At 40.2% G+C, this 12,043-nt stretch overlaps 1 protein-coding gene across 4 annotated transcripts in view; it reads left to right on the forward strand.

The window, feature by feature from the left end:
* The window catches only part of cep350 (centrosomal protein 350), a 28,801-nt gene extending 17,889 nt beyond the window's left edge, over positions 1–10,912 (forward strand). For all 4 annotated transcript variants that reach the window (XM_063200944.1, XM_063200945.1, XM_063200947.1 and 1 more), the window contains 11 exons: positions 258–424; positions 1,062–1,219; positions 2,192–2,261; positions 4,088–4,248; positions 4,367–4,491; positions 4,630–4,703; positions 4,837–6,500; positions 6,750–7,211; positions 7,675–7,821; positions 9,016–9,138; positions 9,747–10,912. In XM_063200944.1, coding sequence (XP_063057014.1) covers positions 258–424; positions 1,062–1,219; positions 2,192–2,261; positions 4,088–4,248; positions 4,367–4,491; positions 4,630–4,703; positions 4,837–6,500; positions 6,750–7,211; positions 7,675–7,821; positions 9,016–9,138; positions 9,747–9,935 — 3,340 coding nt within the window. In that variant the 3' untranslated portion in view covers positions 9,936–10,912. The remainder of the gene's footprint in view (positions 1–257; positions 425–1,061; positions 1,220–2,191; positions 2,262–4,087; positions 4,249–4,366; positions 4,492–4,629; positions 4,704–4,836; positions 6,501–6,749; positions 7,212–7,674; positions 7,822–9,015; positions 9,139–9,746) is intronic.
* Positions 10,913–12,043: the final 1,131 nt, after the last annotated feature.

A 12,043-nucleotide genomic window follows, 5' to 3' on the forward strand; every position in this document is an offset into this window, starting at 1 on the left:
TTTTGAGAATGGCCCAAAGCTTCGTACAAACACCTTCAAATAGAACGAATAAAGAATAGCATGTTGTAGAGCTTGAATGGCGTGAATTTGAATATGAACACAAAATCCGATATCCTGACTAGGCCATAGTGAAATGTTTGCTTGTACCATGCTGTTATATTCTCCCTGGTAACACTTTATAATAATGTCTGTTTACAAAGCATTAGTAACACTTAGGAAAAAATGAACAAATGTCACCATAATTGTGTCTTGTGTAGATTCCTGACTAAGAGGGAGCAGCAGCTGAAGCAGCGGAGGACGTATGCAGAGGAGCTGCTGCAGTGGAAGCAGCGGCTGGACTTTGAGGAGCGGGAGATCCGCAGGATGGAGAGGCAGGCCATGGCCGACTGGCATGAGGACACGCCTGAAGTGCCCCAACAAAAAGGTGTGTGTGCATGTCTGTCTGTGTCTTTGGGTGTCTTTGGGCTTGTGCTGTGTTTCACAGCCACTGTACTGTGTTCATGCCGTTATTTATTTTTTGAATTAGTTTTTTATTGAGTTTTCACTTAAAGGTACACTGTGCAGGAAATGGTCAAAAAAGGTACTGCAACTATGCTGCTCATTGAAACTGGGCTGCCTATTGCCAAATTTGATCTTTACATGAAAGTTTACTAAGTAATAAACACATATTTTCTAGTAAGATCCAAGTACAGTCATTTTTGCAGCTAAGAATGGCTATTTTTGGAAATTCAAAATGGCGGATCATGGAGAAGATCCCCCATTTCATGTATGAAAAGTGCAATTTTTCCAGTCATAATGAATACTTACAATTTCATGGTGGTGGTCAGTATTCATGAAAAAGGTAACATTAGTGAATGGGCAGCATGAATTTTGGAAATAAATAACTAAAAATCTCACACAGTGTCCCTTTAAGTTTCAGAAAATTGCCTTAATCTAGTTGGATGCATTCAGTTCCATAACCTGTCAAAATTTCCCCATTTGAAGTTCTGTACTATGAATCTTCAAGACATGCGTATGGAGATAAAGGTCCTCACTCCGTAATTGTTGATTACTTTTTACAGACCACTCAGAACAGCAGGAGTTTCAGCCGATGTCACATAGTGCTTTCTCAGATGTTACCTCGTCTCCCAAAGCAACCGAGTCCTCCCCAAAGCAGCTCAGCACCCCACCTGGAGATACTTCCTTTTCCCAGGACTCGGATGTCTCCCCAAGACCAGTGGTGAGTTGGGATGACATTGTACTGGCAAACCCAATACATGTCTGTTGAGTTATGCCATTTACATAAAATAAAATGTGTTTTAGTTTATTCAGTAGCATATTTTCAGAATTTATGCTGCCTATTCACAAATATGATCTTCTTTACTCATATTCATCACCACCATCTCTTTCAAAGTATTCATTAAGACTTGGAAGTATACACTTTTCATACTTGAATGAAATGGGTGGATCTTCTCCATGTTGGCAATTTTGAATTACCAGTCATGGACATATTTAGCTGCAAACCTTATCATACTTTGGTCAGACCAATTAATAAATATAAGTTTATTACCCACCCAGTAATTATTCATGAAAAGATCAAATTTGTGAGTTGGCAGCATACACTTTGAAAATGAATGACGAATAAATGACATGCTATACTTTAACCTGTATCTATCAGATGTCTGAAGCGAACCAAGTCAGACCACCATTTCTTGATGTATCCGTTGATTAAAGTGAAGCTGTCTGACTCATCACGTCAAACCTAGTGCCTGTAGTCTTCTATACAGTTTATAGCAGGGCTAGACACCTCATGTTTCTCCTGTTTGTAGTGATGTTACCATGAAACCATGAAACAAAACCATGAAACATTTTACCAGTGAATAATTCTGTGTTGACATTTCAATTTTCGTGTGAGAATAGCCAAACACACCTCAGGCTCATGTGTCTTATGTGTGCATTAATGGGGCAGCCGTGGCCTAGTGGTTAGAGAGTTGGTCTTTCAATCTAGGGGTTGCCGGTTCGAATCCCCCCTGACCTCTCCCTACATCTCCATCCATGGCTGCAGTGCCCTTGAGCAAGGCACCTAACCCCACATTGCTCCAGGGACTGTAACCAATACCCTGAAAAAATAATAGTTGTAAGTCGCTTTGAATAAATGAAAGCGTCAGCTAAGTGAAATGTAATAATGTAATGTAATGCATGTGTTTTTCAGTCGTCCTCGGTGAAAACCATTTCTAGCCTGTCACCAGAAGTCATCAGTGACCAAATCTCATCAGTGAAACGTGAGTCAAAGGCTTCCACAATCTTCAGTCATAACTGTGAAAAAAAAAAAAATCTTTCCAGATACAGACAGTGGCTCAGTGGTGGATTGAATGGTTTATGTTAAGGCTTTCAATGAACAAAAAAAGAAAATTTTAACCTGGTTGTGTCATCAGGTGTCTTTACAATTGATGTTTAAAAAGATTAAAAACAAGATCCCCCAGTACATGCTGCTTTTAAAACTTGCAATATTCTGAACTCTGGCAGGTTTCAAAGGGTACACAGTTGCATAGAAAGTATTACCCAGTGCCTACAGAGAGGAGGAGGGTGTTATTTTTGGTACTGTTTTGGTCATAACACAGATGACTCAATTTACTTCAAACCAACAACTGAGTCATTAATAGGTGAAAGGGGACTTCGCGATGACTTTCACGGTCCAAACGTCTGAAGAAAGGGTTAATACCCGAAACGTCACGGAAAAATAAAAAATAAGTGGGAGCAAAAAAATCCTGGTTGTAGCAGACTTTTCTCTCTTTTTATCTGACGGGACAGAACAAACGGCATTAGAAAAAAAAAATTGGCAGTACAATACATTTATCGACAGTAAGTTCACATTTAAACATTCAAACGATATTTTAAAGGAACAGCCTGAGTCCACCCTTTTTAATTTTCACATATTTGCAGTATTTCCAAGCATTATTCGTGAATGTGCATATTGTTTTCTTATCAGTGTTTTCAGTAATTAGATTTATTGATATCAGAATTATTAGCATAGCTTAGCATAATCACTGGAAGTAAATGGGAGCATTAGCATCTAGCCACAAGGACGAGATTACAGATTGGATTACAGATCACAGGACGGGATTAAATAGGCGTTTTGCACTCTGATGAATTTTACATTTTAAAGTAGTTTACAAGTACATTTGATGATGTTCTGTTTGCTCCCTTAGACTTGCATTGCTATGCTTAATTTGGCTATGCTGTTAAACTAGGCCATGCAAACACATAAATGAAAAATCGTATGCATTCTCATATTTTACTGGGATTTAACTACATATGAGCAATTTCTTGAAATGAGGTGGACTGTTCATTTTAAACTGAATACTGCTTGTGTTATATATACATGGGTAGTACATTTTTTATTTAACCTGACTGCGCGAAATTAGCTGCGCACAACTCAACCTCTGATTGTTGGAAACCGCTGTCGGTCAAAAAATTAGCTCACGTGGTTGGCTGCCAGTGTCTTGCCCCTCCTCACAAGGATAAACAAAAAAAACATCTATACTCAGGTGGGAGGGATCAGGGTTACTATTTGTATAATTGTGAAAACCTATAAATAAATGTATGAAGAAAAAAAAATACCATGGAGGATGACGCTTGTGTCATCAGCCAATTAAGTGGTTGCAGCAAATGCTCCACCTATGACATGAACCAGTTGTTTGGCAAATGCTGTGGTGTGTTGAGTGTCATTGGCTGATGCTGTTTGACAGCACCTCCGTCAAACACACCCATCACCGTGCATCAGCGAATGCTTGTATCTGAGAGGGGCGCTGACAGGGGGCGTTGTGAACATTACAGCTGAGAGAGGGGTACTCAGGTGTGGCAGAGGAGGCGTTGACAGGCTCATAAGGAGGTCAGGGGGCATTTGTTAAAGAAGTTGAGAACCACACCATAACCATACCAATACCACCATAACAATACCCAATAACCAACATTTCATCCTGTCTTTTGCCTTGACACGTTCAACCACCCCACCAAATTTAGAAGATTTTAGAAGTTCAAGGTAAATGGTAGCAGTTATTCTTGTCAGCTTGCACTTGGTGTGATGAGAATTCCTGGTGATTTTCAGAAACCACATCGGAGCCGAGCAGCATTGAAGGTCGCATATCTGCTCTGAAGGAGGAACTACGGAAACGGAAAAGTGTCGTACAGCAGTTGAAAAAAGAGCAAAAGAAACGTCACAAAGAGCGACTCAAGACACAGGAGGCAAATCTACGCAAACAGCTGGAGGTGTGCAGCTAGTCGTGATCTTTTTCTTACATTCACCGTACTTCCTTAAACATTATTTCTGTGGATTTATTTGATGGTAATGTTTGTGACACTATTGTTTTGTCATTTAATCTCAAAGTCATATAATGACTTTATAAAGAAGACGACGTCAGAATTGAAGAAAGGCCCGGAGAAGGCACAGATGACAAAACCAGAACGCAAGGCTGTCACCGAAAAAATGGGGAGGAAACCAGTCAACCAAAGGTCAGCGTCAGTGAAGAGTTATCATAAATTATTAAAAAATAAATCATTAATTCGTTAGTATGTACTCAAATTGAATGGGACAGTGGGTAGATCTGGTATTTATTTTGGTCTCTGTACTTTCTTAATCCTATCCCTTAGAGCTGAAGCAAGCAGCAACCTGAAAGAAACTGAACAAACTGACCAGTCTGCCACAGATTTTCAAGTCAATAGTGGTGAGTTTAAATGCTTTTGAATTTTTTTTTCTCTGTAAACACTTATTTTTAAGTGTTTGTCTGCTCCCGTATTAACCTTAATCTTAATGGAGTTATTTATTGAGTGATGTATTTTTTTTTTTTTGAATTGCAGCTCTTGATTCGTCACTTGCAAGTTCAAAGTCAGACTTGGGCCACAGGGACAGTTTGTCTGAAGAAGATCCACCGACAGTTACTGCAACACCAGTTTTAGGGCCCAGCCCAGATAAGTCCGAAGGTCCAAAAGATTTGGTCTTGTCCAATGAGCGCCATCATAGTTACACCTCTTCAAATGCGTCATCTGCAACACAGTCTATTAGCGAAAACCTTGTATCTCATCAGAGTGTTGAAGGTCAGACTCCAGAGAACGAGCGCTCCCCCAGTCATGTCTCAGAGGATCTCTCAGATGCTCTCCTCAATCTGGAATCATCCGCGGGGCCTGAGGACCAGGGCAGAGATCTGGCCGGATTTTCCCACAGAGAAAATGGTCAGAGGGATGGTCCTAAAGTGTCGCTTGAACACGGTGATGGTGATTTGGTCAGACCAGAGGTCCAGCTGAAAAACAAGCAGATGCATTCCGGTTCAACCGATGGCTACAACGATGACTTTGAATCTTTGGCGGAGTCTTCCCATGTGGCTGTGGGGAAGGAAAGCACAACATCCACTCGAAATGAGCAAAAAACCTCAAACCACCAGTCTGTGAGCCATTACGGTGAGGATGAAATTGGCGAAGAGATTGCCTCAAAGTCCAACTCAGTGAGCGAAATACTCTCTGAACATCTCCTTGACTTCAACAATGAAAAAGCCACGTTTTTAGATGAGGACAGAGGAGAGGACTTGCAAAATTCTACCGAGTCCCCGGAGCTAAGTTCCAATTCACAACACCGGTCAGCAGCTGATAAGATGGCCAGTTTCAGCATTGGCGATAGAGTCATTGTGAGAAATCTCCAGCAAGGTGTTTTGAAGTTCAAAGGTCAAACTAGTTTTGCCAAAGGATTCTGGGCAGGAGTGGAGCTTGATGAATCAGAGGGCAGCAATGATGGGACCTGTGATGGAGTAGTTTACTTTGATTGCAAACCAACCCATGGTGTCTTTGTGTCTCCAAGTGACGTCTCTCACCTGCCAGGGCTTGGTAGTGTTGAGGACGCCACAGATGATGAGCACTCTTACTTTGATGACTCATCACGCAAGGAGACGATATTCGACGGCTCAAATGACCAATCACCCCAACAACCACCCCGTGCCCTTGATGACCACCAAAAGGGCGATAAAGGGTCATTCACTGGAGACAAACAAGATCAGGGTATGGAGTCTAGTGAGCTTCAAAATGAACAAACCAGATTAGAAGAAGTGTTCACTCCTGCTGATGTATTTTTCCAACGCAATGAAGATGAAGGCTCATTAATCAGTGGAGAAAGCAAAGCCATCAACTCGTATCTTGATAAAGATGACCAGAGGTCGGACCTGAAAAGGCAGACTCAAGAAGAGGAACGCTCCACCTCACCTGAAGTAACAGGAACGCAAATTTCTCCTGAGGAAAGGAGTTTCAGCACAGTTGCCGATCAACTCTTCAAGAACTTTGTGTCCGAGACGGTTCAACAGTACCAGCAGATTCAAAAAACCAAACTCCAGAAGATACAGGATGCCAATCTGCAGACAGGTGATCCTGACCCCTCTGCGTCCCTCACACAGCTGCCTCCATCAGACCTAATGGAAAGGTTTCCTCTGTTTGATGACGAACAAGAGGAGATCACGTCGCCAGAACTTAATAAGCGACAGGTAAGATCACCTGTCTTCAAATTTTTGTACGAAGAATTATAAAAGTGCAAAGTCTTCTTGTCCCAAAATTGGCAAATGTGTCAGAGAAATGTAACCTACTAATACTTTTAAATCATTTGGATCTAACAAAATTAGTCTATGATATTTAATACAAATGTTGGTGTTTGTCCAGTGTTAATGTTCATGTCTTACTGTATGAGATTTACCAAATGATCTCAAGTTTGTTTTTCTTTGTTCTGCTTGCTTCAGGAGAGTGCCGTACTGGATGAATCTGGGCAACAGGAACTGGTGAAACGTTTGGCTGAGCTGGAATTTAGTCGTGAACTGTTGGACGCTCTGGGCGATGAACCAGACTGGTTTGAGGAGGACTTTGGTCTGAGCTCCAAGAAAGAGCAACGGCAGAAACAGCCCCACCTGTGGCAGGACGATGATACGACAAGTACAGTGTCAATACAACAGGCTGCAAAAACTCCCCCCAGGCCGGATCTACCTCATCAAATACCTGAGAAACCAGCCATGGTGGTGCCTTACGGTGTACCCGAGATGGAAAAACTAGTGTGTGCTGCCACTCAGGAGATATGGGAGCAGTGCAGATTGGGAACGGGTAAACCGCTGGATGTTTTTGCCAAGCCACAGGCTTCTGTCAGTTTCTTGGGAGAGGACACCAAGAATGACGACCAGGTGACTCACTGCAAGAAAAGCTACAATCAGGTAAGGGATATCTTCTCAAACATTTGTTTGCCTGCCTGGTCCTTTGTAGCACTTTGGCAAATTTGAGGAGTGGTGTGATCCAAACTGCTTTCTTCAGTGCACTTGGACTAGGCCTTGAGGAGGATGTTTTGACTTCCACTCATCCGTGATTTAACTAAATGTACTGTACTCATTATGCCGCTTGTGTCCTGATGCAGAATTTTGGCTGCGATCCTTGACATCCTAAGTACCTGCAGTTAATTGATGTAACTGAAAAAAAAAACACAATTTATTGAATCAGTGTTTTTCTTTTTTTTTTTAAGAGCATGCTATAAGCTCACCCCAAAGCAAAATGTTCAGTGCCTAGTGTACAGGCGGTGTAACCACGTTCCAACTGTGAACTGTTGATTTTGAGACTACAGTTTTGTTGATTTTTGTTCTTGGGATGGATGCGGGTTGAATATTTTTTTAACTTGTTTTTCAGGCTGTATTTGATTTATCCTGGGAGGTTATGAAAGACATTTTTGCCAAGGATCATAACTCGGAACAACCCCAATGGATAAAGCCCCAGCGCACAAGGTCATCCTACGGCCATGTGAACAAGTCCACAGAGAACCTCCAAACACTCCAGGTTTGTTCATTTGAACTAGAGCCAGGATGACACATTTGGTCAAAATAGATCAGGTTTGTTAAAGGTGCTCTGTGTAGGATGTTGGCCAGAGAGTCGGTATTGCAACTATGCTGCTCATTGAAGCTGTGCTGCCTATTGCCAAATTTGATATTTCCATGAATATTTACTGAATAATAAACTAGTATTTGGTAGTACGGTAAGTTTTGCAGCAAAAAAGTCTATTTCTGGAAATTCAAAATGATGGACAAGGAAAAGATCCACCTTTTCATGTATGAAAAGTGCAATTTTCCCAGTCATGATGAATAAGTTACTTAGAGTTTGATGGTGGTGGCAATTATTCGTGAAAAAGGTAACATTTGTTAATGAATTCTGCAAAGAAACCGCTATGAAGTGTTACACATTGCACTCTTAAGAACTGAATTTGAACTATAGCGTTTTGTTTAGTTGGGTCAAAACAGTTCAGGTTTGTTAAAGGGGCACAATGTACGATTACGTAGCTTGAACGGTGCCCATGGCATGCCTGTCTCAAAATGTACACCGTCAGGAAAAAATGTTATTTAATTAAGCTCGTGGTGAGAATGTTTTTCATTACAGAATGCCAGCAGTTGATACAAATGTGAATATGTATCTGGCGGTATGTAAAGGGACTGTTTCGTGTGAGAAGTGTTTCCCACGACACTCGGGTCACTCTGTCAAAAGTTACATTTGGGGTTCTCTGACAGTTAAAGTGGCCGCGAGAGTCATCGTTCACTTACTATTAAATCAAATAAGCATCGGGTGACTCGGGACAGTGATTAATAAACTTTTAATCCTACACCTTTAAGTTAAATGAGAATTCTGGCGAATTTCAACATGTGGTTTTATTGCTCACGCTGCTCTTAACTTGTTCATATCCGACAACACAGCATTGTTTTTGTTCAGTCATTTCCAATATCCTGGCCATTCTAATTGGGGCATGTTTTTTTTTTTTTTTTTTTTAAACTCATAACCTACCTGAAATATGACCAGCATATTGTAAGGGATGAACAAAAAATGCTGCATTGTTGGGTACAGATAAGTTAAGGGGAGCGTGACGAATACAAATACATTGTGAAATTGGCTGTAATTCTCCTTTCATTTGAACTTTAGCCGCTATGAGACAGTTGGTATGTTTACATGAAATAATTTGCTGCTGTACCTGTATTTTTGCTCTAGTCTTTCCTCACAGACGAGGTGCTGAAGCTGTATGGCTTGAGGAGAGAGCAGAATCAGCAGACAGACTGGCAGAAAATGCTCAAATTTGGAAGGAAGAAGAGAGACCGAGTAGATCACATACTGGTAAGTAAATAGCATGGATCAACTATAATAATAAATAAGTTAATGTTTACTAAATGTACATCATTTCCTGAATGAAAGGTACAAAAAGGTCTTGGCTTTCAGGCCTGATAGCATGGTCATTTGTGAACAAATGAGTTTTGTTATTTCTGAAGTTTTATACATTTTCAATGTAATTTCTGGATTACAAAAAAACCCTGTTTATATTGTTTGTTTCTATCTTTTATCCCTAATCTGTGTACTAGCAGCTAGGGTCTCAGAAGACTTAACAATTCTATGATTTAGGGCCTAGCTATAGTGAAGCCACACTATACTTAAAGAATCTCTGACTTTAGTATTACAGAGATATGCCAATGTAATAGGTTGCTATGGGCACCTAACATGACCAGGTTCCGGTCTGCCTAAAGGGGCGTGTCATAATGCTCCAAGCATTGAATAAAATAGTCCTTAGGTCTGCCTAAAGGGGGATTTCCCCCCTCCCCCCCTTGCAATAATAGAACCCGGAAACAATGGGTCAATGGAACCTCTCTCTACTCTCTCTGCTAAAGTATTGTAGACCGTACTATAATTGCATTGGATTGAATGTCCTTGTGCTGTGTGTGTGTGTTCAGGTGCAGGAGCTGCATGAGGAGGAGTCCCAGTGGGTGAACTACGATGAAGACGAGCTGTACGTCAAGATGCAGCTGGCCGACGGCATTTTTGATGCCTTGCTCAAGGACACAGAGGACGTGCTAACTCAAATTCAGGAACGAAGATCAATTCGGGCCCTGTCCTCCTCAACTCCTCAGATATCCTCATGACTTGAGATTGCCTTGTTCAGATGATGGGAGGTGTTCTGGACCTGTTTATGTTTTTGTTTGTTCATGAACTGTTGTGTTTTTGTTTGATTTCATTAGATAAAACTCATCATCTGTATTCAGACCAAACGATATGGGCGGCTGGAGGAATTAGAAAGGAGATTTGTAAAAGATCCCCAAATGCCAAACCATCCAAGATGTTTCTTTAGATGTCAGCTTAATGCTCACCGGGTTCTCTGAGGTCAGAGAGCCAATGCTAATGCCATTATTATTTAATGAAGTATGTCAACGTTGTCATTAATGTCTAACAAAATTCTGTTCTGTTAAAATGCATTTTTTTTGGTCATTTGTGCATTTGAGGTGTATATTGTGGCTCTATTTCATTGTTTTTCCAATCACTGTGGTTACACTTTATTTAGATGTCTCAAAAAATCTATTTATCTGTATAAAATCTATAAATGTTATTTTGTTTAGAACAGGTCTCTGTTCTGCTGGTACATCCAATCTTTTGAAGAGTCCAACTGAGCAAACTGCACACAGTTAGGGATATGTTTTTGTATAATGTAGGAACTATGGCAAATAAGGGCTCGTTTGTTATGAATAATTAGGAACTTGCTATGTTCTGTTGTGTATGCATATTGTACAGTAATTCTTTTTTCAAATAACCCTGTATGTAGATAAAACTTGTCCTGAAATGCTGCACTTGTTCAGTGAAAATACTTTTTTTTAATGTAGCCTTCACTTTATAATTGAAAAGTGTCACCTTTTAGGTTTGACACGGAATGACTTGGCTGCTTTGCAATCAGATGTACAGAGGTGTTCTTAAACTGCACCACACTGCAGATCTCCACGTCCTCAATGGATATTGTAAGATATACAATATGTATAGTCTGATGTGGTTGAAGAAGAAGTATTGTGGATATACATGTGATTTTATAAAATATTTTGACAATGTAAATAAAGTAGAGTTGTTGAATCGAGTTTTATTGTGATTATTTAAAATAAAATAAAAAACTAAAGAAAAGCCAAGCACCTAAAACAATGAGAAAATCACCTTGCCAATCCCTATGGGCACAATTAGGGTACTGAAATGTGAATATCCAAGTTAGGCCTAAATACAAATCAAATGATGACCAGGTTTTGCGCACACGCACAACGGGCTAAAAGGAAGGCAGTCAATCACACTGGATGGCTGCATTGAAGTAGAGTAGAGTAGAGTAGAGAAACTTTATTGATCCCCAGGGGGAAATTCAGGTGTCAAGTAGCTACATAAAAACAAACACAGACACACACACACACACACGCAGACACACACACACACACACACACACTCACACATGCCAAGAGGCTCCAGGTCTGGGCCAGCTCTGGCATCTCAGGCAGTCCAATCCCCAATAATGATGTCCTTCTTAGTGCTTAAGTCAAGCATAGTTGAATCTTGAATCTGCTTTGTTCAAGGTGGTGTTGGAACTTTTGCTTGGTGCAGTTTGATGAAGATGACTGCCTGATGATAAAATCAGTTTGAGATGATAATATATCTCATCAAAGCTGAAAAACTATCAATATTGATGGTCTGCAAATAGACTGGATCTCAATCCAATTAAAAAATCTGTGGTGGTAGTTTTAAGAAAATGTAAAGCTATCTGTTAAATGCAGTTAGCAAAACTTGGAGCCATATTGGCGAAGAATACTCCGAGACTGAAAGCTTGTCTAAAAGCCATAGGTGGTGCAACAAAGAAATGTGGTGTGTGGAAGTGAAGAGTTTATTTGCAAAATGGTGTATCTCCATTTTGTAGAATGTTGGTAAATTGACATTTTTATATTGAGCATTGCAAAATGCGTGTTATATTGGTGGAATAAGTATGTTCTGAAAATATTTGAATGGCAAGGATTCACACATACTGTACTGTAGGTGATAAGACCTCTGAACAGTCATTTCAAATAATAGAATGCAATAGTCAAAAATGGTGGATACACGCTTTGCAAATAAACTCAAGTATTATTTTTAGTTTGTTGTTTTTCATCATTCCATAATTTTTCCAGTTGAGTGATTTCATACGTTTTTCCCTCTGCTTGTTCTAAAATGTATAGGTACTAACACATTTGTTCTT

Source organism: Engraulis encrasicolus, chromosome 6 (genome assembly GCF_034702125.1).
Source record: "Engraulis encrasicolus isolate BLACKSEA-1 chromosome 6, IST_EnEncr_1.0, whole genome shotgun sequence".
NCBI lineage: Eukaryota > Metazoa > Chordata > Actinopteri > Clupeiformes > Engraulidae > Engraulis > Engraulis encrasicolus.